General features: G+C 38.8%; 4 protein-coding genes across 4 annotated transcripts; 2 read left to right on the forward strand and 2 right to left on the reverse strand.

Moving 5' to 3' along the window:
- Positions 1-286: 286 nt before the first annotated feature.
- On the forward strand, positions 287-1,836 carry LOC116188992 (aldehyde dehydrogenase family 2 member B7, mitochondrial-like). The gene is made up of 4 exons (XM_031518472.1): positions 287-913; positions 1,046-1,216; positions 1,388-1,416; positions 1,666-1,836. Exons 1-4 carry the CDS (start codon positions 875-877, stop codon positions 1,694-1,696), a joined length of 270 nt encoding a protein of 89 aa, XP_031374332.1. The 5' UTR covers positions 287-874; the 3' UTR covers positions 1,697-1,836.
- Positions 1,837-1,941: 105 nt separating this feature from the next.
- On the forward strand, positions 1,942-3,206 carry LOC116188991 (aldehyde dehydrogenase family 2 member B7, mitochondrial-like). Its single transcript, XM_031518471.1, has 3 exons — positions 1,942-2,313; positions 2,418-2,479; positions 2,575-3,206. The coding sequence occupies exons 2-3, from the start codon at positions 2,424-2,426 to the stop codon at positions 2,846-2,848; spliced, it is 330 nt and encodes a 109-aa protein (XP_031374331.1). The 5' UTR covers positions 1,942-2,313; positions 2,418-2,423; the 3' UTR covers positions 2,849-3,206.
- A 662-nt stretch (positions 3,207-3,868) lies between these two features.
- Positions 3,869-4,814, reverse strand: LOC116187351 (RING-H2 finger protein ATL64-like). Its single transcript, XM_031516009.1, has one exon. It carries the CDS (start codon positions 4,496-4,498, stop codon positions 4,025-4,027), a length of 474 nt encoding a protein of 157 aa, XP_031371869.1. The 5' UTR covers positions 4,499-4,814; the 3' UTR covers positions 3,869-4,024.
- Positions 4,815-5,018: 204 nt separating this feature from the next.
- On the reverse strand, positions 5,019-9,619 carry LOC116188901. The gene is made up of 4 exons (XM_031518355.1): positions 9,386-9,619; positions 8,050-8,451; positions 5,898-5,967; positions 5,019-5,110 (listed from the first exon to the last, which is right to left on the reverse strand). Exons 1-4 carry the CDS (start codon positions 9,545-9,547, stop codon positions 5,019-5,021), a joined length of 726 nt encoding a protein of 241 aa, XP_031374215.1. The 5' UTR covers positions 9,548-9,619.
- Between the last annotated feature and the right edge of the window lie 12,478 nt (positions 9,620-22,097).

Genomic DNA, 22,097 nt, shown 5'->3' on the forward strand with positions numbered 1-22,097 from the left:
GTAATTTTGCGGTATTGCATTTCCTTTTTCCTTTAGAAATTACTAAGCGGGAAAGAACTTTAGAGTATATACTTATATGGGCTGATGACTGGACCTACAAAATTGGGCTTCTGTTATTCTATTTGAGTTTTAAACAATTTGTTGATCTTCTTTGCCGCCACGAATTAATTCTTTTGTATTTGTGAATCTCTTGCTATTTTCAATGATGTCTAATCATCGCTCAGCATTCAATACCAAACATATTCTCGGGGAGCAAGATCAGTTGCCCGGTCGGATGAGCCTAACAAGAGCCAAATTCCAGGACTTGACATACAAAAACGAGTGACAAAACCTACTGTCTATCTGGAGCTTGCACGATCACTTCAAGCAAATCATCAGTGTCTTGTTGCAGGATTGCTTACCGGTAGATTTACGGAGAGTGCTTCTGTTATGTATCGATCAGTTGAAAGAAAACTCATATATTGCAGTCAACTGTCCGCAGTCTATGTATTTTCCATTGCCTTCAAATCTCGGGTGAAAATTCGAGCCATACTCAACATTATTAAGTGATGAAGTTGATGTGCTGGTGGATAAATAGGCAAGACTTTCCCTGCCTACGACCCGCGGACTGGTGAGGTGATTGCTCGTGTGGCCGAAGGGGATCATGAAGATATCGACAGGGCAGTGTCCGCCGTTCGCAGGGCGTTCAATGAGGGACCCTGGCCTCATCCTAGTACAACACTGAAAGATTAATAATTTATCCGGTATTTTGCATTTACGTGCTTGACCTTTCTGGCTCAGGAGAGGTCGTTGGTTCTGCTGCGGTTTGCTGATCTGGTCGAAAAGCACAGCGAGGAGCTCACGGCCCTAGAGACATGGAACAACGGGAAGCCCTATGAGCAGTCTTTACATTCTGAGTTGCCTTCACTGGCAGGTCTCCTTCGTTATTACGCAGATAAATTTTTTCCGTACAACATCATTTACATGATATCCTAACATGCCGGATCATAAACTTGGCGTAATTCTTCGTTGTAAAGTTCCTGCTGATGGGAACTACCATCTGCAGACCCTTCACGAACCTATTGGCATCGTTGGCCAGATCATCCCGCAGAACTTTCCCCTCAGCCTATTCGCTTGGAAGGTGGGGCCAGCGCTAGCTCGGGGGAATACAGTCATCCTAAAGAGTGCAGAGCAGACCACCTTGACTGCTCTCTATGCTGCTAAACTTCTACATGAGGTAAGTCTCCCGGTCTCAATGATTCCTCTGAGATTACTTTTTAGCCTATGTCGGTGTTTTTTCTTCTCTGTCTTCGGGTTTTCCTATATGAATCTGTTGATCTAAAACTGGCGGGCCTTCCTCTGGGTGTTTTGAATGTTGTCTCTGGCTATGGACCGACTGCTGGGGCAGCCCTTGCGAGCCATATGGAGGCGGACAAGGTATTCATTAGCAAGAAGTTCGAATTTCAAATGTGCGGTTTCTTTTCCTAATGTTTATAAATTACTCTTTCATAGAACTTGTCGAGTTTGTTGCCATACAAACAAGAAATGTGAGAGAACATTCTCTTCTGGGAATGACTCTACGCGCCTAATATAGTTCGAAAACATGATCTTAGACTTAGACACATTGTTGAAGGATGATCAATAGCTCAGTTTCGTTGTCATGTGCTTATGTTGCTTCACATACAGGATTGCAGCTTTCCTTCACAGGATCAACTGAGGCTGGTAAGATCATCCTCGAACTTGCGGCAAAGGGCAATCTCAAGCCTGTCATGCTGGAGCTTGGAGGAAAATCATCCTTCATTATATGCGAGGATGCAGATGTGGACAAGGCTGTAGACACTGCACCCTTTGCTCTTTTCTTCAATCAGGTATAATCTCGAATCGAATATAAGTTGCACATCTGTGATGACAGCAATCACCGAAAGGTTCAAAAATTTTCCTGGATTTCTGTATAGGGCCAATATTGCTGTGCTGGATCTCGAACTTTTTTGCATGAGCGAATATATGATGAATTTGTTGAGAAAGCAAAGGCCCGTGCTATGAGTCGGGTGGTCGGTGATCCCTTCAAGAAGGGTGTCGAACAAGGTCCTCAGGTATATATCATTTATTCTCCTTGTACCATGAGTTTGAGTTTTCTCTTTACATCTCTTATCAAACTATAACCTTGGAGAGGAAAATCTCAGATTGATACGGAGCATTTTGAGAAAGTTCTTCGATACATAAGATACAGAAAAAAAAAAAGAAAAAAAAAGCAGTGCAACTCTCGAGTGTGGAGGGCAAAGAATTGGCTCCAAAGGGTTCTTCGTGCAGCCCACGGTTTTCTCAAACGTTCTGGTACAAAACACCTGTGCTGCTTGATCAATGACTTGCATCTCTCCGTGGCATGATTTGAGCACCTCATGACATGAAACTGAGTCGGATATGCTTTGTTTGATCAGAACAACATGCCGATAGCTCAGGATGAGATCTTCGGCCCAGTCCAAACTATCTTGAAATTCAAGTATGTTGACCAGACAGTCTTCCCACAGCATGCTGTTATGCATGTCAACTAGATACGTCTAGTGCAGTATCTGATTGTTTTCTCTCTGGTCCTAGGGACCTCGATGAAGTGACACGGAGGGCGAATCCCACGCTGTATGTGTTAGCAGCGGGGGTCTTCACAGGGAGTGTGGACACCACGAACACGCTGACACGAGTCCTGAGAGTCGGGACAGTTTGGGTGAACTGCTATGACGTGTTTGATGATGCGATCCCATTTGGAGGGTACAAGATGAGCGGGATCGGGTGGGAGAAGGGGATCTATAGCCTCAACGCATACTTGCAGGTGAAGGCCATCATCACTCCGTTGAGCAACCCTGCCTGGTTATGAAAGTGAAGATCTACATATACAGAGACACATATCTACTTGATTGTACATGGAAAATAAGGAACATGTGATATGAGGAGGTTGATGCGTAGTTTGATGGAATGATGATATGCTTTTCCTCTTGTGGTTGGATCGAAATTTGGGTCTCGGCATGGAGGCTCAACGACCCGATTAGCTGAAATTTCACAGGGTCGAACCCTTCTTAGGCCTAAAGCCCAATCATCAATAAGCCATACGCAAAGTATATACACATATGCATGGCCTGCGTACCACTCCGTATTCCGCATCTCTGTACCTCACGCAGAGCATCATCGCAACTCCTGGTCTTTGAAGAGTAGCCTCGTAGGCCTCGACGAGGTCAAGAGCGGAAATATATTCTGATGTTCAAGGAACCGTTTCAGTTTGAAATATCAAATATGGTTTAACGTCTTTTCTTTCAGACCAAGAGTGTTAATGAAAATTCTACAATACACGTAGTCAAAATGCATGTCTAATACGTATATTATGCAATCCATACGTGGATGACAAATATCCATCGATTTTAAAAAATTTCCAGTAATTTACTCATAATTCAAGTTAATTATGTTAAAAATATATTAAATTACTTGACTCATCTTTTTAAAATTAAATACATTCATTTTCAGCGAGTTGTATCTTAGACTAATCCCAAGAGTAATAAAAAAGTATAACCTAGGTGAAAGCGGGTGTGATCCACCGTATTACATCCTTTCCCAATTTTACATCCTTCAGAACAGTTGATGAGATTCCATATATGAGTCCAATGTTTGATAGTTTGATCGAGCCGAACCATAATTCCGTAATATATTCTCAACCTCTCAATTATCAATTATCATAGATGAAAATGAGTCGTCCTGTTCGATTTTGGTCCCATCGGGGACCACAACACCATGGAAAAGGCATGGCTAAAAGCAAATGATGGGCAGGAAGATCCACGAGATCTTATGACAGAGAAAGTTTAAGGAAAAAAAATTAAATTAGAATCTGTAGGGAACCTGTTTTCCATTACATACGAGAAAAGAAAAACTGATTTCCAAAAATTACAGACTTTGATGTTCTTGTTTTCTCATCTGCCTGTCCTATGAATCTTGTCCTGAATCATAAAGGAGCAAGCTTTAACGGATGGAGTTCTGTTCTTGCTTGCTCAGTTTCCTATAGTTCCTATGTCAACTCGACATGAACATCTGTTGGAGATGCTCTGTCTTCTCCTCCCTCCTCGTTCTCGAGAGCTTGGCAGCTAGGCGGAGGATTAATGGCGGCCCTGCAGATTGGGCATACGGGAGTCTTCAGAAGCCACGAGTCGATGCAGTGGGAGTGGAAGCTGTGCGTGCAGTTGGGCAGCAGCCTGCAACTGTCCCCGGGCCGGAAGCTCTCCAAGCATACAGTGCATTCGACTGCGGGCGAGGCCGACTTGCAAGTGAACTGAGGAAGCTTCTGCAGGTCTTCGATGGATATTCTCGGAGGCGTCGGACCAATTCCCTGGACAAAGCTTCTGGCTCGGCCATTCGGGTACCTGTTGTCCCGGAATGCCCTTCCGACCACGTAGATGTGGATCACCACCAGCACAGCTATCCCCGCGAAGAGCAGGGCCAGGGACAGGACAATTTCCATTACCATGTTAAATGAGACTGTCATGGCAGATGCAGAAACAGAGCAGATGAATCCTCCCCAGTTTTTGTTATCATTTTATGGGCCGGGAACTCGGAATCTTTGATGTTGTCGAGACCCCCACGACTGGTTCGCCTCAGATGTGTGCGTCTGTTTGTTCATCCAATCTGATCAGGGTAGCTTGGAAAGGCAGAAACAGAGCAGCCTCGAAGAAGAAATGGAGGGCTATGCCTCTGCCTCCATGTGTGTGTGTGTGTGTGTGTGTTAAAACGGAAACTTGAGAGAGAGAAACAGGGACAAAGGATGTATTATTAAATTATTATGGGAAAAAAATCAAGATGCCGACTGATAATTTCACATTTTTCCTTGAAGAAATTTAATATTAATTTGACTGATAAATTAAATTGATCCTCCATTCCAATGGAAGAGTTTATATGGTTGCTCGGGATTATTCATTGCCAAAAGACTCTTCTTTTGAACCCTCGTGATATAAAATTAAACCATGATTCCCTCATGACCATTGTTTTGGACAACACTCAAAACTCTCTCATGAAGGAAACTTCCCAATGACGAATGATATATACTTCAAGACACCATCGCTGGACGAACAATCGGGCCGGAGCCAAAGTATATCGGACCCTGCAAATTCAGGGTACGAAAGTCGCAACAGTATCTCCGAGAACATATGTCCTAAGTCACTAGAAATGAGAACCGGAATGTGCAATTCCAAAGACATGGCTCCTTTTACTTCGAGTAATTAGCTATCTGGAGGTAATTTATTATGTTTCTCTAGGTGTCATAGGATGAAACTTGGTTTTTTCCGATCTTGTATGATACTCTGTTTTTTCCACTCAACGACGAAAACTCAATCTCATACATACAAAATGGGACATGCGATATAACATAAATATAACCAATGAAACAATTAAGTAAGTCGTAAAATTTTCAAAAATTATTTTATTGATTGGGAGATATTTTTTTCAAACGTAGTTAGAAAAATTTCGTCTTTCATTTTCATGGATCAATTACTTTACTCGTGAATCAAACAAAACGGACCCTTTTGAAAGATGAAAATTAATTCTAAAACTTCCTTACTCAAGAGCAAATGAAATTGACTCCACAATGGGCTCACAAATTCTCATTTATAAATATTTTAATTAATTTTTATTTAATCAAAGTGAATGAATAATACTCATTAAATATTTTCTATACTATTCGATCACTTCGTCATCATTTTTCTCAAACTTCAAAGTTTCTCAACCAAATAGTCATTGCAAGAGTCATTATTCTCTCTCCCTTTTTTCCTATGAGCATGCAACGTACTCCATTCAATGATTGTTTCTGAATATTCAAAATCATTATATATATAATATATGTACATCAGCTTCCACTTGCTTTTAATATAACGGATATTATATATATGTACAATACCCAAATCCACTGGAAGGATCATGTGTCTCTCGGCACAGCCCATCATATGATTGTGCCCAGTCATCCTAGACACACAAGTTAATATATTTAATCCACATATTCTTGAAACTGACTTGTAGATTCTAAGTTATAGACATATCCCCTACCAAAAAAAAAGTCATAGACATATCAATATCTAATTTATTACATATATATATATAAATGCATATGCATGAAATGTATAATTGACTCACTAGGAACGATTTTTTTTTTCCTGGCAGGACACTAGGGATGATTTGGGTGTGTTTGTTTTCGAAAAAATGTTCAACTCAACTCAACTCAACTTCAATTCAACATCATAATCATTACTTTTTTTATTTTTAAAATTTTTTTAACCATTTAATTCAATTTTTAATATTAAATTCTTTCAACTATTCATTACTTTTTCACAATTCAACAACACAATCATTACTTAATCATTATTTTCTCTCAATTATTTATTATTTTTTCACACTTTTTCTCATAATTCAACCATTCAATCATTACAAATCAATTAAAATCAAAACTCAACTCAACTCTCAATCCAAACGCACTCTTGATTTCTTGGTAGATAGGGATTCAATTATTCAATTAATTATGATGCGAGATGTCCTATAACTTGCAAGATGACCACTTTGCTTAGCCCAATACTCACTTTGTTAGATTGTTTTTTTCTAATTAATTGCTTCTTTTTTCACTCAGAAAAACTATAAAATAGTAGTTTTTATCTCAATTCTCAATCTACACAGCGATATATATGTTCTAATAACATGTCAGTTATATGTAAACATTCAGTGTTTCTGGTCATTGGTTTAGTCCGTGCAGGCCTTTGTCGATTGGGCTCCTCCCACAAAAGTGTCCAGGGTAAGGTCTTTTCTTCCACGTGCGATCAAAATTGGGGGCGTTTTTCAATTAGAAATAAGAGCGAAACGCTCTCTGGACCAACGATGAAATATTGTAAGAATATATTGTGTATTTACATAATTAAGGAAATAATCTCTCAATTAGGTGACCCTCATGTCACAATATATTCCATGATTTAAGTGACATATTCCATATCTTGTGAATTATAATTTAATATCATTTTGATGGGATGATATATGAGGATATAATATTCTGAGCGGTTTTTAGTTCGGCCTATTAAACAGGGCATGTGTCTCCATCTAGACATCTCGTGAGACGTGTGAAAATTATCGACGTTATCAAAGCAATGTCTTAAGGTCAGTTTATTCCGTAGCATAATATATTATTATTATATTAGAAATTAATCTTACAAATATCACATGGGCCCGTGTCTGGACATAATAGGGTTTCTTTTTATTTACATGTTCTAAATAGGCACGCGGATGTTCTGTTGTGACGCCGTTATTTTTCATGGATACGCAGTGTTTTCATTGATTCCTCGAGAATTATTATCTGCAGAGGAACATTTCAGACATGCTAACAAGGAGCAAAAAACGGCACGAGATCCATGCTTATTAGGAAGGGAAGAATAAAGTTCTAACGTTTCACGATCTGCACAACCTGTTGGAGGACGGCAGAAATAATGGACGTTGTTGTCTCTTCATCCTCGAATGTGATTTAGTCCGGTCGTCTTCTAATCCCAGCTGACCAAATTCCGACTGATCGTCCTACTCCGCCAAGCAAACTCAGCCAGAGATCCATGGGCGCCATAAATTTGATCATGAGAAAAAAAAATGTCCGAGAAAATCATCAAATAAGTTGTGCGATTAATTTCTCCAACCTCATGCGTACCCTCGAAGTCTCAATCCCGATTCTTAATATTTTCACCTGAAAATATAAACATAAATTAACTAATGAACTCGAGGTGTGATTTGGATTGTCAAAAGTTGTCATGCTCCGATTCTTCGATAAATGAATATTTCAGTGAGCTAACAGTTACTGCACAACAAGCTTGCATGATTGATCGGCTATATAATATAGATATATGGAGGAAATCTGGCCCTGCTTGTTAATATATATGGACTGTAATTAGGACTTTTCTTAATCTTTCGCACATACTTTATTTGTTGAGAAATGGAATGACATTGCGCCGGAAATTAGATGTGTATTTTATCGTGTATGTGTAAAGATAAGATGAGTTAATTAAATCACAAATATATAGTTACCTGAGCATGGATGGAGTAGAAAACCTTGGAGCCTCTATGGACAAAGCTAACATCAACAACCTCAGCTCCTTCGTCCTGAAGAACACCAATCAATTTGCACGATACTGAGAAGAAATTGCTTCTGTTGTTGTCACTTTTGTTCGAGCTGCTTTTGCTTATCAAGTTAACTTGTAGACCAGAACCCATGAATACTTCCTTCAACTCAAGAATCGGAACCCTTAACTCATCTGAATCCTGTTCCATCATCTGACAATCACCGTTGTCGTTGTTATGGTCGCCTGCGACTATGCTGGTCGTGATTGCCGCTTGTTCTTTCCTCACCCTCAGTTCTTCCACTCTTCTTCTAAGTTGCTTGATGTAGGATGCGGCTTCATCAATCTGGGATTGCAGTGATAGCATTTCCTGAAAATAGAAATGGTGAAAGGTTTGTGTTTTTCTTTTCCCCCCCAAAGGTAATCGGAGAACAGAAATAATTAGAAATCGAACTATATGTAATACACACGGATATACTATAACACACACAGTTTTCCTGGTGAATCAGCTCAATCCTCATAAATCTGCTCCTCGTGAAACAGTATTCCATTAGAAAGAAACTACGTTATATTTATGTGTATATCATAAAAAAAATTAGATGTACAGAACGTTAGTTTTATTGAACAATCTGTGTGTGAATCATTGCGAGTTTAAGAAGCTAGTGTTGCTGCTGCTTTCCTCAAAATGATGGTGGATGGATTTTGTACATAGATAAACGTAGTACATAGCTATCCCATGCATCTATATACCTATATATATATATATATAATTTACAGATCAATAGAGGGACTCTGCGCAGAAACCCTAACAAGAACAGCTTTTCAATTATCACCATCACAAACTTGACCTAATAGTACATGTGTATGCATGCATAAATAGAATCTAAGGCCATGAATGAGAAAAAAAAAAGTATAGCGTAATGGTGTAAGCCCTCATCTTTCAACCAAAAGATTATATGTTTAATTCTCATGATGGGAGTCGTGAAACTACTACCCTTGCCTTTTAATTAACTATAAAGATTTCTATTTTGTTGTATTTTTATAACCTAAAAAAAAGTAGGGAATTGATGTTCAAATAGCTTTCATGAGATTAAGTTCTCTCTGTTAATGACTCCGTTCTAATTGGCTAGCTCCTACATATATATAATTCCATAAACATATATACATGTTGGCTCGGATCGATATGTAAGAATATATAAACAGCAACATTACAGCGCAATTCTCCAACCCTAATATCTCTAATGCGACTGTTATATCATTGTCGCGATTCATTGTTAACCTCACTAAGGAAATGGAAAGAGAACCTTGGAAGTGGTGAAATGCCGAGGAGCAAGAAGGGAGAAGAGCTCGTTGCAGAGACCCCTCATGTGATCTCTTTGGTTCCTCTCGACTGTTCCTCGATCAATCATTTTCCCAGCTGTTGGCCGCTCATTAACTCTACCTATACTCCCTGTCTTCTCCTCCATTGCTACTTTTCTCTTAGAGGATGAAATTATTATTACTTATAATTATCTAGTTACTGTATATATAATGTTATTTGCCCCTCTACGGAGCTACTCACTTGGACCTAATTGATGATATATATATATATATATAGAGAGAGAGAGAGAGAGAGACCAGTTTCCCTCTCTCTACGTATGATGAAACCCTAACTTGTTAAGGAAGAAGAAACAAAATGGGAATCTTCACGGCCACCTAGCTACAAGCCGAGAAGCAACAAAAAAATTTCACAAAAAGGACAAAGTACGGAGCACATGCAATCGACCTTAGTAGGTTGCGTCTGTCCAGGGGGAACAGCTAGAAGAATGGCTCTGAACAAACGCGGATTGATTTAAAAGAATTCAATGCTTTTTTTTTTAATTAAGATCTCGAATTTAACTTTTATTAATGAAAAAAATCACTTTAAAAGAATTTTATCTCTTAATATATCAATTCAACATGAACTGAATTAGTATTCACTTACATTATCCTCTTCCTATCCCTTTTACACGCACTATAACTATTAGATGCTGACATGTGATACACATGAAAATTTTTAGATAATGTAGTAGTTGATTAAAAATGAACTAAAATTAAAGAATGTTAATTACCGAAAAATAAAATAAGAAAAGTATTTCACTTCTATTTCCTTCCTCTGTTTGAGTGTGACTTTCAGATAATATCAAACATTCTCTGTTTAGTGAAGTTCCTTTTCTTTTTAGGGTTTAGAAAAAGAAGATCGAAGTGGAGTTTGGTGTTTTTTGGTGATACAAGCCGGTCGTGGTCCTCAAGTTCCCAGTAGGAGGCAAATACTGCTCCTCTTCCTTCTCCATCTTAACTAAACCTGTCAAAACCACTAAGGTGGTAGCCCAGTTGGTAACGGACTTCGTCTTCCAAGGGGAGGTTAAGGGGTTGAAACTCGACTCAAATACGAAAGCGCTTGCGTTAGTAGACCCTTGTCATCTACCCTATGGGAGCTGTTCTAGTCTACTGTGCGCTTTAGTGGGGTCATGGTGACCTAAGTGGGCTATGTCTCACCGAGCCCTTTATCCATTCGGGCGAATGGAACATTCCATGGCGGCTGTGGAGCCCCTCTGGTCTCCAGAGGAGGTTGCTACGCTAGTCTCCCCCTCCCGACCTTTTATTTAGCCAAAAAAACTAAACATGTCGAAGGCTTCTCCTTCGAACCCAGGTTGAACGAACTCGACCCCATATCAATGAAGAACTGATTATCTTTTGGGAGGAATTTGCTCGCCTCCTCTACCCCACTCTGAAAATGTAGGGTCAAATCGCTCTGAGTATACAAGTTTGGACTTGAGGCGTACTCACCAAGGGATCTGTCGGCTGCAAACCAGAGTCTGCAGTGGATTGAAGAATGAAGTTCCCTGATATAGGACTTTGCAACAGGAAAAGGTTGTTTTCTCCGAAATCATCGATCCACTGAGGTTCGATAGAGTTGAAACTACTAGGGGAGCTGGTTTTGCCACCGTAATCAGTGCTATTTCCAGAATCATTATCATTGAAGCTATTATCTAGGGAATATGGTCGGCATGTGAAATTGCTTGGGGAAAAGGGACATTGCTCAGCCAGGGCTTCGAACAAGGATTTCTCAGTGGCTTCAAGATCTAAAGGGTCTTGAAAATTCACTCTGTTTCTCCTCCTTGTCTTCCCCCATGAGCATATGACTGATCTAATTGAAGACGGTTTCCCAGAAATCATTGTCATCGAAAGGGAGAGAATCTACCTCTGTGCTCAGCACCGAAGATGGGGCAGAAAAGTTACCAGGCTCTTGATGAGGAACTGGCAGCTGATGATGGTCCCCAGTGAAACTACAGTTTGGGGATGGTTCGAAAAATATGAAGTGCCCATTAGCAAAATTTCCGAGCTGATTAGGGATCTTGGAGGATAAGGATTTCGGCTCTTCAATTTGGGGATTAGGGATTTCAATCCCACGGCTTCTGTTAATATAAAGGGAAAGCAACAAAGAAACAATAAAAAAAACCACGTCAGATGATTTCGTTTGATATTTCACATAGATGAAAGGGTTGTGCTGATGTAATTTTTAACTGTCATGGTTTAGTTTGATGTAAAAAATAAATCAAGGTGCAGTTGAGACAACTTTCATCTCTCGAGAGTATTTTAACCAATTTACTCCAGTAAAAAAGATCAGAAGTGGTGGGTAACTGTTTGTATGATTTTATCATTTAACCTCATCCTAATCATTAATTATTTATATAAATCACTATGTGGATTAGTTCAAGTGATTTGACAATTCTTTATTCTAATTAAAATTTAAAGTTTGAGTATTGTAAATGGAGAAAATTCATGATTGGGTTGATTTTACTTCTTAGTGGGTCGAGTTTACTTGAACTTTGAATAGCTAGAGGCTCATTTGATTTTTAGGTATCAGGTGCTAGCTGGGAAAAAAAAAAGGCTTAATACGTGTAAGGTTTGGCGAGTAAAATTTACATTGAAGGGATTATAATTTTTTTTTTTGGTGGATGAAAGAGATTTCTTCCTTTCAATAGAAAAGACCGATACAAGTAAGGAAAAGAAAAAAAAGAAGGGGAAATTCTGACCGGTAAGAATTAAACTTAGAATCTTTTTTATTTATAATTATGATTCAAAATTACACGCCCATTTTTTAGAACCTTCCCCTCTCCTAACAACAAAGTATTTCCTATGCAATAGCTTCGTCATCAGTGCGTTCGGCTTCAACTGAGGGCGTTCCATTTTATTTCTTCAAGAGTGAAACCGAGATAGGAAAGAAGCATAAAAGAAACACTAAAAACAAATAAATTTACATATTAATCAAATTCCTACAAATTCCAATCACGCAAACCATCAAAATCCCCATCATCACTCAACGCCCCTCAATCATATAGTGCAATGACAAGTAAGGTCCCATTTGAGATGCCGTCTTGGGTGAAAAGGAAAATGAAACATTGGAGAGAACTTAATTAATATTTCAACTTAAATCTACAATTAAATATAACAAGATTAATAGAGGATGATATGCGATCATAGATTTCCATTTATAATTGCTGTATTCTAGGCATGTATCGATATACATTTATGTACTTTCCTTTAGCAATCATGTACAGTATCTATATAATAGAATATACTCACCTCACCTAAACTGAGGAATTCAGCCATTCTTGCTCTAATCTTTATGGTATCAGAGCCCGAGCAGGGTAACACCCACTTGGTTCGGTTCCTTGCTTCTGCTTATTCTTCTTACTCACCTATCTGCTATCTTTCTTTTCTTCGGCATCAATGGCTGATAGTTCTTCCTCCTCAACCCTCACGGTTCTTCCCTCTTCTTCTTCAAACTTCACTACTCTTCCTTCGTCCTTTCCAACCATACCTGTCAAACTAAATGGCAGGAATTATCTATATTGGAAAGGAGTAATGACTCCACTGCTTACTACATATGGGCTACTTGATTATGTTGAGGGCAAAGTCACAATACCAAGCAGAACCACAACAGGAGCAGATGGCACAGTCAATGCAAATTCTGATTATCTCACTTGGCAGTCAAGGGACAATTTTGCTCTTACCTGCATAATGTTGGCAGTCACCGAAGAAATCGGTTTAACCATTCTCTCTGCCAAAACGTCCTCAGAAGCCTGGACGTCGCTTGCCACTGCCTTCCTCACTCAAATCGCTACACAAGAAGACCTTCTTGATCAACAATGGCGTGACCTGAAAAAGAGAGATCAATCAATGGTGAAATTCATTAACTCAGTAAAGGAACATGCCCTACGATATGCACAGATTGGAAAGCCAAAAACGTATGCAGAAATCAACAGGCGTATTTATACAGGACTCGGTTCCGACTGGGAACCGATCATCCTTACCCAATCGGAGAGCATGCTTACCATGACAACTGAGGAACTTCAATCTCTTTTGGTCGGCCATGTGGAGCGCCGTCTCTATGCAACAGTCCAGAACACGATGCCCACTGCCGCGTCTTCTCCCGCGCCCCTCTCGAGTCTTCTGGGACCAGTCCCGGTCGAGATTAATTATGCGAATAGTAAAGGAGGGAAAGGGAAGGGCAAGGGCGGCTCTGGAAGGAATTCATCAGGAGAGGGGGCGAGCAGAGAAATAGGCGGAAACCCTAATCCGCTGTCGGGTGGAGGAGGAGAAGCTCTCGAGTCGGACAGACAATTTAATCAGTTTTTCGACGCGGGTCCAGTTCGCGATTCGCGAATGTTTACTGGACCGACTGGGCCTTTCCAACACCGGCCCACCTCATCTACTTATTCAGCCCGAGGCCCAACTTCATTCAGCAACCTTTCTTTTGGGTCGGCTCAGTACTCTGGGCCCAGATCCGCAGTCTTATGTCAGCTGTGTAATCGTGCAAGTCACACAGCACCATTTTGTCCATCCAATCACATTTCTGGGGCTCAGGCACATCTAACCCACAATTCCTCTCCGGGACTCCATGACCTCGACTGGTATATGGATTCAGGTGCTACACATCACGTGACGTCAGACTTATCCAATCTTAATCTCCGTGATGACATTCCGACTTCAGATAATGTCTTTGTAGGGTAAAGCACTTCCAGTTCTAGCCTCTGGTTCCTCTACCATTAAAATTTCTCAACGTCCTTTACACTTAAATCATATCCTATATGCACCACATATTTCCAAAAATCTTATCGCTATATCTAAATTTGCCAAGGATAACAGATGTTTTTTGAGCTTCACCCGAACTATTTTCTTGTGAAGGATCTTCATACTCGCTAGGAGCTTATGCGTGGTCCAGTTAAGGACGGGCTCTATTGCTTTCACCAGAGAGACAGGCACACTGACAGTCCTCAAGCTCATATGTCCACATCTAGTTCTAGTATTCTTTAGCATCAGCGTCTTGGTCACTCCTCTTTTCCCATCATTCGTCGTGCTTTGAGTCCCTCTTGTTCTCTTAATAATGACCATGTTGACTATGTTTGTTCTGCTTGTCAACAAGGGAAAATAATAAATAACTCATTTCCTTTGACTCATCATAAAATCACGTCTCTGTTTGAGCTTATTCATACAGATATTTGGGGACTTGCACCAGTTACCTCTCATACTGGACATCATTACTATATTCATTTTCTTGATGATTATAGCAAATTCTCCTGGTTCTATATCCTAAAATCTCGACATGATGTGCCTCGTGTTTTTCGTGCCTTTCGTCTTCAAATTGAGAATATCTATGGATATCGAATCAAATATTTTCAATCTGATGGTGCTAAGGAATTTCTATCAGCAGATTTTCAGTCTGAACTACAAGTCATGGCATCTTTCATCAAATCTCCTGTCCTCATATACCTCAGCAAAATGGGTCTGCTAAGCGAAAGCATCATCATATCGTTGATATAGGTCTCTCATTACTCTTTCATTCTTCGCTTCCTATAAAATTTTGGGACTATGCTTTTGAAACCGCAATACATATTATCAATCGACTGCCTACCAAGTCTCTTAAACTCAAATCACCATATGAAATCCTTCATGGTCACACTCCAAATTACTCCAATTTACGAGTGTTTGGATGTCTTTGTTATCCATATCTTCGTTCCTACACTCGTCATAAGTTAGAACCTCGGTCTCAGCCTTGTGTATTTCTAGGGTATCCCTATCACTATCAGGGACATAGGTGTCTTAATCCCATCACAGGTCGAATTTTCCTGTCAACTAAGGTAGTCTTTGATGAGCATTCATTTCCTTACAGGACAGTGTCACCTATCTCGGGGACAGCTCTAGGGTCCTCCCCTGGGCCTGTATGTGCTGCTGGTACGTCTATTCCTTCTTCTTCTTGTACCACCTTTACACATATTCCTGTCCCCTCATCTATTTCACTACCACCTCATGATTCTCGTAACTCTCTCACTACTCCTACTGATCCACAAATCCCCACTCTTGAGAATTCTGACCAGTCTGCAGGATCTACAGTACCGGCTGAGGAAACCGTGGGTTCTGATGCTACACCTGTTCCTCAGAATACACACAGGATGACAACGCGGTCCAAGGATGGAACTCTTCCTCCTCCTCGTTTTATGATATCTCGTCATCCTTCTGCTTTCACTGTCTCTGCAGAATTACACGAGCCTCGATCGTTTGCTCAAGTACGTAAACATTTGGCTTGGCGAGCAGCAATGCAGGAGGAGTATACGGCGCTACTTCAGAATAATACGTGGGATCTTGTTCCACCATCTCCTGCTCACAATGTTGTTGGCTGTAAGTGGGTTTATCGTATTAAACAGAACGCTGACGACACTATTGATCGCTACAATGCTCGATTAGTGGCAAAAGGATTTAATCAGAGGGAAGGGGTCGATTATTCAGAGACGTTCAGTCCAGTTATCAAGCCGGTCACCATTCGGACAGTCCTCTCCAGTGTTGTTTCTTCTCAGTGGCCTATTCGACAGCTGTATGTCAAGAATGCGTTTCTCCATGGCTATCTCACTGAAGAAGTCTATATGGACCAATCTCCTGGTTTTGTTGATCCCTCCCGTTCTGATCATGTATGCCGACTCCGTCGTTCTCTGTATGGGCTTAAGCAAGCTCCTAGGGCTTGGTTTCAGCGACTTAGCACCTATCTTCGGCGTCTTGGCTTCTCAAATTCCAAGGCTGACTCCTCTCTTTTCACGCTCTGGGGACCACAATACATTATTTATCTCCTAGTCTACGTTGATGACATCATTCTAACTGGGACACCAGGAGCACCTTTTCAATCGATAATCACTGCTCTGCAGAAGGAATTTGCTATGAAGGATCTTGACTCACTTCATTTCTTTCTTGGCATAGAGGCTCGCAGGGATTCCATTGGACTCTATCTCACTCAGTCCAAGTATATTCATGACATCCTTGCTCGCACCGCTATGCAAGATTGCAAGCCTATTAGCTCTCCTGTTACTACGGGATCTCAGCTCTCTCTTCATGGTGGAAGTTCTTTTGAGGATCCCTCACTCTACAGAAGTGTAGTGGGCAGCTTGCAGTATCTTTCTCTGACTAGACCTGACATTGCCTATGCAGTTAATCAAGTCTGTCAGTTCATGCACTATCCCACCACTACTCATTGGCAAGCCGTGAAAAGAATCTTGTGGTATCTAAAGGGAACCATCACTCATGGACTTCATCTTCATCCCAGTTCTACATCGTCCATTCATGGTTTTTTTTACGCTGATTGGGCAGGAAATCCTGATGATCGTCGCTCAGTCAGTGGGTTTGTGATTTTTCTTGGAAACAATCCAGTCTCTTGGAGCTCCAAGAAACAGCGGACTGTAGCTCGGTCTAGTACCGAGTCAGAGTATAAAAGTGTTGCAAATGTCACGGCGGAGATTTTATGGCTACAGTCCTTTCTTAAAGAACTGGGAATATCACAACGTCATCCTCCCACTCTCTGGTGTGACAATATTTCCGCGATTTACCTTGCGGCGAATCCTATCTTTCATGCCAGAACTAAGCACATTGAAATTGATTATCACTTTGTGCGAGAGAAATTTATGGGCAAGCAACTTCTTATTTGTTTTATCAACTCCAGCGATCAGCTAGCTGATGGACTCACAAAGGGTTTATCGTCATTCCGCTTTGCTGATATTCGATCCAAGCTTCACGTGGAGACTTCCCCGTTCGGCTTGCCGGGGAGTAATAGAGGATGATATGCGATCATAGATTTCCATTTATAATTGTTGTATTCTAGGCATGTATCGATATACATTTATGTACTTTCCTTTAGCAATCATGTACAGTGTCTATATAGTAGAATATACTCACCTCACCTAAACTGAGGAATTCAGCCATTCTTGCTCTAATCTTTAAAGATATTTATTTTGTGTATTCATATATATATTACGTAAGATTGGGGGCAGAACAGTCAGTCAATCGCCGTTTCTGAAAAATGAGAACTGTGCAGAAACTTCCGAAGCCGAATTTGGGAATAGCATTTTCTACGAAGCAGGGAGAGATTATTTCTTTGACTAATTTGTACTGTTAATTTCGCGTCGACCCACTCCATGGAAAATTGCCGCGGCCGAGAAAGTCAGACAACGGCATGATTCGCAACGACCAGCAATGCTTTGCTGTTTCTTTATTTGAATAACCTATTATCTTTTTGGGTAAAGGGATAATCTATTATCTACAAAATATTAAAGCCCATGTCCGGTTGCACTTTGGGGTCAGAATTGGAATTCCGACTCCGCCGCTATTCCATACGAGGCTCACAGTGTGCTCAGGCAATCCCGAGATGGTCGTCTTTTGTGAACTCTCAAGCTCGTGATTAATTGAATCTTGAATTGCTCGAAAAATTAAATTTCTAATAAAAAGATTCGTATATTCATCCATAATCGAAGCGGGGGAGCAATGTCGTGAAGCCGCCACAATTCAAAATGGAAAGTTCTTAACTCCTCGTTTAAAAATGACTTTAACACCGTCACATGAAAAAATTATATCTCAGTTTTTTGTTATATTCGATTCAATGTATATCCTTTCAAGTATTCAAATTATTTGTAATAATATTCAAATAAATCAATTCTTGAGAAATAAAAATCTCTTGCCGTGCCGAAAGTTTTTAAAAATAATTGCTGTTAATTTTAATTTTTATTTTTTTGTTCACGTGCCTATTAAAGTTGACCAACGCCGCATTAAGCCTGGTCTTCTCCCATGCAACTCTCTTTGTTTTCATACATGCTTCTCTCTCTCTCTCTCTCTCGCTCTCTCTTTCTCTCTCATACGTTATTCAGGAGCTATTGTTGTAACATTCAAGCTGACATGACTTTTGTAAAACTCCGATATGCCCTCTGTCGAGCCAATTCACGCGAGGGGTTGTAGGGCCTCAACCTTCGACAGCTCGGAATTACAGCAGCACCATGCAAGCTCCGAATTGAATGTCGTTGTTTCATCTTATAGTACATTTACTAGTCTTCTTTTTCGCGCATTGCAGAGATTCTCTTTTATATTTAGATATATAACTTCTTATTATAATTATTATATTTTGAGAACCAATTTTCTTATCAGAAATATTTTCAAATAGTATTATTCAATTTTTTTGTTAGAAGTTGGAGTAAGTTGATTATTATAATATGGTCAAATAAGTCGTATATGATATTTAAGCTAATTGTTAATGGAGATTTGTCAATTACATTAATTAAGTTTAGTAATTATAATAGAAAATTTGTTTAGCCACTCTTTTTAAGATAGTGTTTTGTCATCTTTATTTTTAAATTTCATTATTTTGTTTATGAGATTAAGTTCATAGTGATATATCATAATTTTTTTTCTTTTATGTACACTATCGTTCTCAAAATTCTATATATATGATTAATTGAATTTTTTCGTGGTGTTTATATATATCGCGTTGTAAGTATTTGTTTTAGCACATTTATATAACATCTCTAATATCAATTATTTTGACTTTTGGAAGTATATTCCTTCTTAACATAGTAGATTCTCCAATGTTCATCCCCATTTATATTTTTGAGTGCGTCAATAATATTATGTCATTTGCAAGTATGTTATAATTTTCTCAACTATTGTTCATCCCTTCTTCCTTTCCCCAAATTAAAAAACCGAACCATGAACATTTTTTTAATTGAATATCCATTCATTATTCTCTCTTTCTTTTTTCTTTTTTTTTGTAAGTATAAATTATTCTCTTCATCTTTCCTAGATATTGCCCTTCCCTTTCATGTCCTAATCGTTTTGGGTTTCTGATAACCCAAATTTTCTTATTAAGAAACCGAAGGCCTCGTATGAGTCGTTATGGTTGAGGCATAAAATGCCATACATTGTTAAACCAATACAATATTGATTTCTCTATTCATCTACTTGCCTACTGTTTTTATTTATTTATATTCAATGTACTTGCATATTAAATTATGCATAAACTAATCCTGTAACTTCTATTTATTTTAAAAGGTTAGGAATCAGAAAAACGGGTGTAGCGCAGTAACACATACCCTCACCTCATAACTAATAGGTTCCAAATTCGATACTCAAGTGGGATTATCAGTTCATCTTTATTAGATATTTATGATTTTTATTTCATTGTACTAAGCCAATGAGCCTCTTTTTGTAATCCAAAAAAAAAAATGCCCAGGCAGAAAGAGAAGACGCACCCGACTCTCCTTGATAAGAGATCGGGCAACCTTCCTTTATATGCTTCGGCTCCCGTAGGTGGAGCAAATCAAACCTATTCTCAGACTAAAATAAATAGAGCAAATTTCTCGGCTGGACAACTTTTGCCGAAAGAGCCTCAACTTGAGATAGTCCTTCATTTACAGATCAAGAGAAGTCGCAGAAACCCTAATTTAACCAACCTTTTCATTTATCAGCATCACAAATCAATTGACCTAATAGTAAGTGTAGTGGATGTGCATGCATTAATAGAATTTAAGGCCATGAATGAAGGAAGCAGTGATGCTCAAATATTTTTTATGAGATTAAGTTCCCTCTTTCATATTAACTCCTTTACGATTAGCTGGCTATATTTTTCTAGGATAATCGTAAACATATATACACATATTGGCTCAAATCGATACGTTAATAATATAATAATGAAATAGCTTAATAGTTTAATGTACACACATATCGGCTCAGATAGTAACATATCAACTTTATATTTGTTTAATGAAAACCATAATATAAAAAAAAAAATTCTTATGTAACTCCGTGTCACCATAACACGGAGTCTCTCCACTGTTGTTGGATGGTGTGGTGAAGGAATTTAAGGACATGACAAAGACTTTGATTGAAAAAAAAATCAAACCTATGGATTGAGAAGAAAAAACACGGACAAGACTTTGACAAGCAATTATCAGAAAAGGAGAAAGTTCACCGAAATGGGAATCAAAGACTTTTCCTCGGCAGAAAGGAACCGGAAGGAAAGACTCTTTTTTTTTCCCTTTCCGATTAGAAACGGGGTTTATAAATTTAGTATAATAAAATATAAATCTTCATAATTAATAAAAAGATACGAATAATTCCACCACTAAAATCGAATGCTATCCTTCTTCCTTTGGAAGGAAAATTTTTGTCAAATAGGATAGAAAATAATAATCGAAAGTGTGAGGAAAATATGATTGAGAACCATCTATTTATATATATTAATTCGGACTTTTCTCTTTGAAGGCTCTCATTCGTGTGGCAAGAATATTTTACATAAGCATTTTGAATAAATCTTTAGTTCGTGATTGATCATCTCTTTGCTTTTACCTCCCCTTATTCATATAAAAATAGGCTTTACGTCGTTATCTAATTAATAAAATTTCCTAAATCTCCTCCTTTCAAGGAAAAGAAAGACTCCCATAATGAATTGACATCCCATAGACTACTTTCCTATAAAATAAAATAAAAGACATTCCATGGACTTATTGGGACTCGGCCCAGTCACAGGTGTTTCACGGCGCAAATACAAAAATAAAACTCATGCAATACTAGAGTTTCAGCTTTTGAGCAAAAAATCAAGACTCTTATATTGTAAGAGTAAGGATTTTGTATTTGTGCCGTGACTGAAAACTCAATCACGAGACTCAAAGAAATTGCAACACATCTAATATATTGTTTCTGCGTTATCACGACTCAGTTTGACCCTTGCCCGAGAAAAAAAAAAAAACAGAAAAGGACAGTGTTCACTGTTCACCTACTCGATTTAAGGTTTAATTTCTTTTGTTAATTTCTAATATCGATCCTGGTCATCGAGCTACTTATGCTAAAGAATTGCAAAATATAACCTATTGATATGGGCCTCAGAATATGGTCCTATAAACCATAGCCCACAACATTTGGGTGCACATATTATTTAGGCCCAAGGCCCTTAGCCCATGTCGTCGGCAAAGGGAGAGTGGAGATGAACGGCCCGCTTCACTTCATCTAACCCGTTCCATTGTTCCCAACCGACACCCGATCCAATTCTCTCAGCTTTGGACACCGCTCGATTAGTCCGACTTCACCTATATCATCTATACCGTATGCCCTTTATACTGCAAAAAGATCACGTTTAAGTTGTCTCTCTTTATATATATATATATATATATAAGACGTTTAATTGACTTACTATAACACATACATGAATACATATGCACGAGGCATATAACCCGCTGATATATTATGTGTGTTTGGATAAATTCTCAGTTCATGTTCGCTCATTTCTTCAAATTCTCTAAGTCATGTCTATGCAGATTTTTCAAAAAGCAAATCATAAATAAACGTTTACAAATTGTTTTTGTTGTCACTTCACTAAACCTCTTTCCTCAACCATTATAAACTTCAAATTGATTTTCAAATATTAATTGACACCTCCCATAATTCATTTTCATCACGTATGTATTTTACTTGTGTTTACCATACATGTATTTTCAACCAAATATATCATAGACCAACCCGAAATACTTATATTTTTTTAAGTAAATTACTTGATCTCAAGCAATCAATTTATAATGAATAAGAGCTGAGAAGCGAATTGTAGTTGCACTCGAATTATAAATCTCTAGCTCCACGTTTAGTTGACCTTTCGATTCCGATTAAATGAACTTTTACTGTATTTTATTCGTA

Source organism: Punica granatum, chromosome 8 (assembly GCF_007655135.1).
Source record: "Punica granatum isolate Tunisia-2019 chromosome 8, ASM765513v2, whole genome shotgun sequence".
Taxonomy (NCBI): Eukaryota; Viridiplantae; Streptophyta; class Magnoliopsida; order Myrtales; family Lythraceae; genus Punica; species Punica granatum.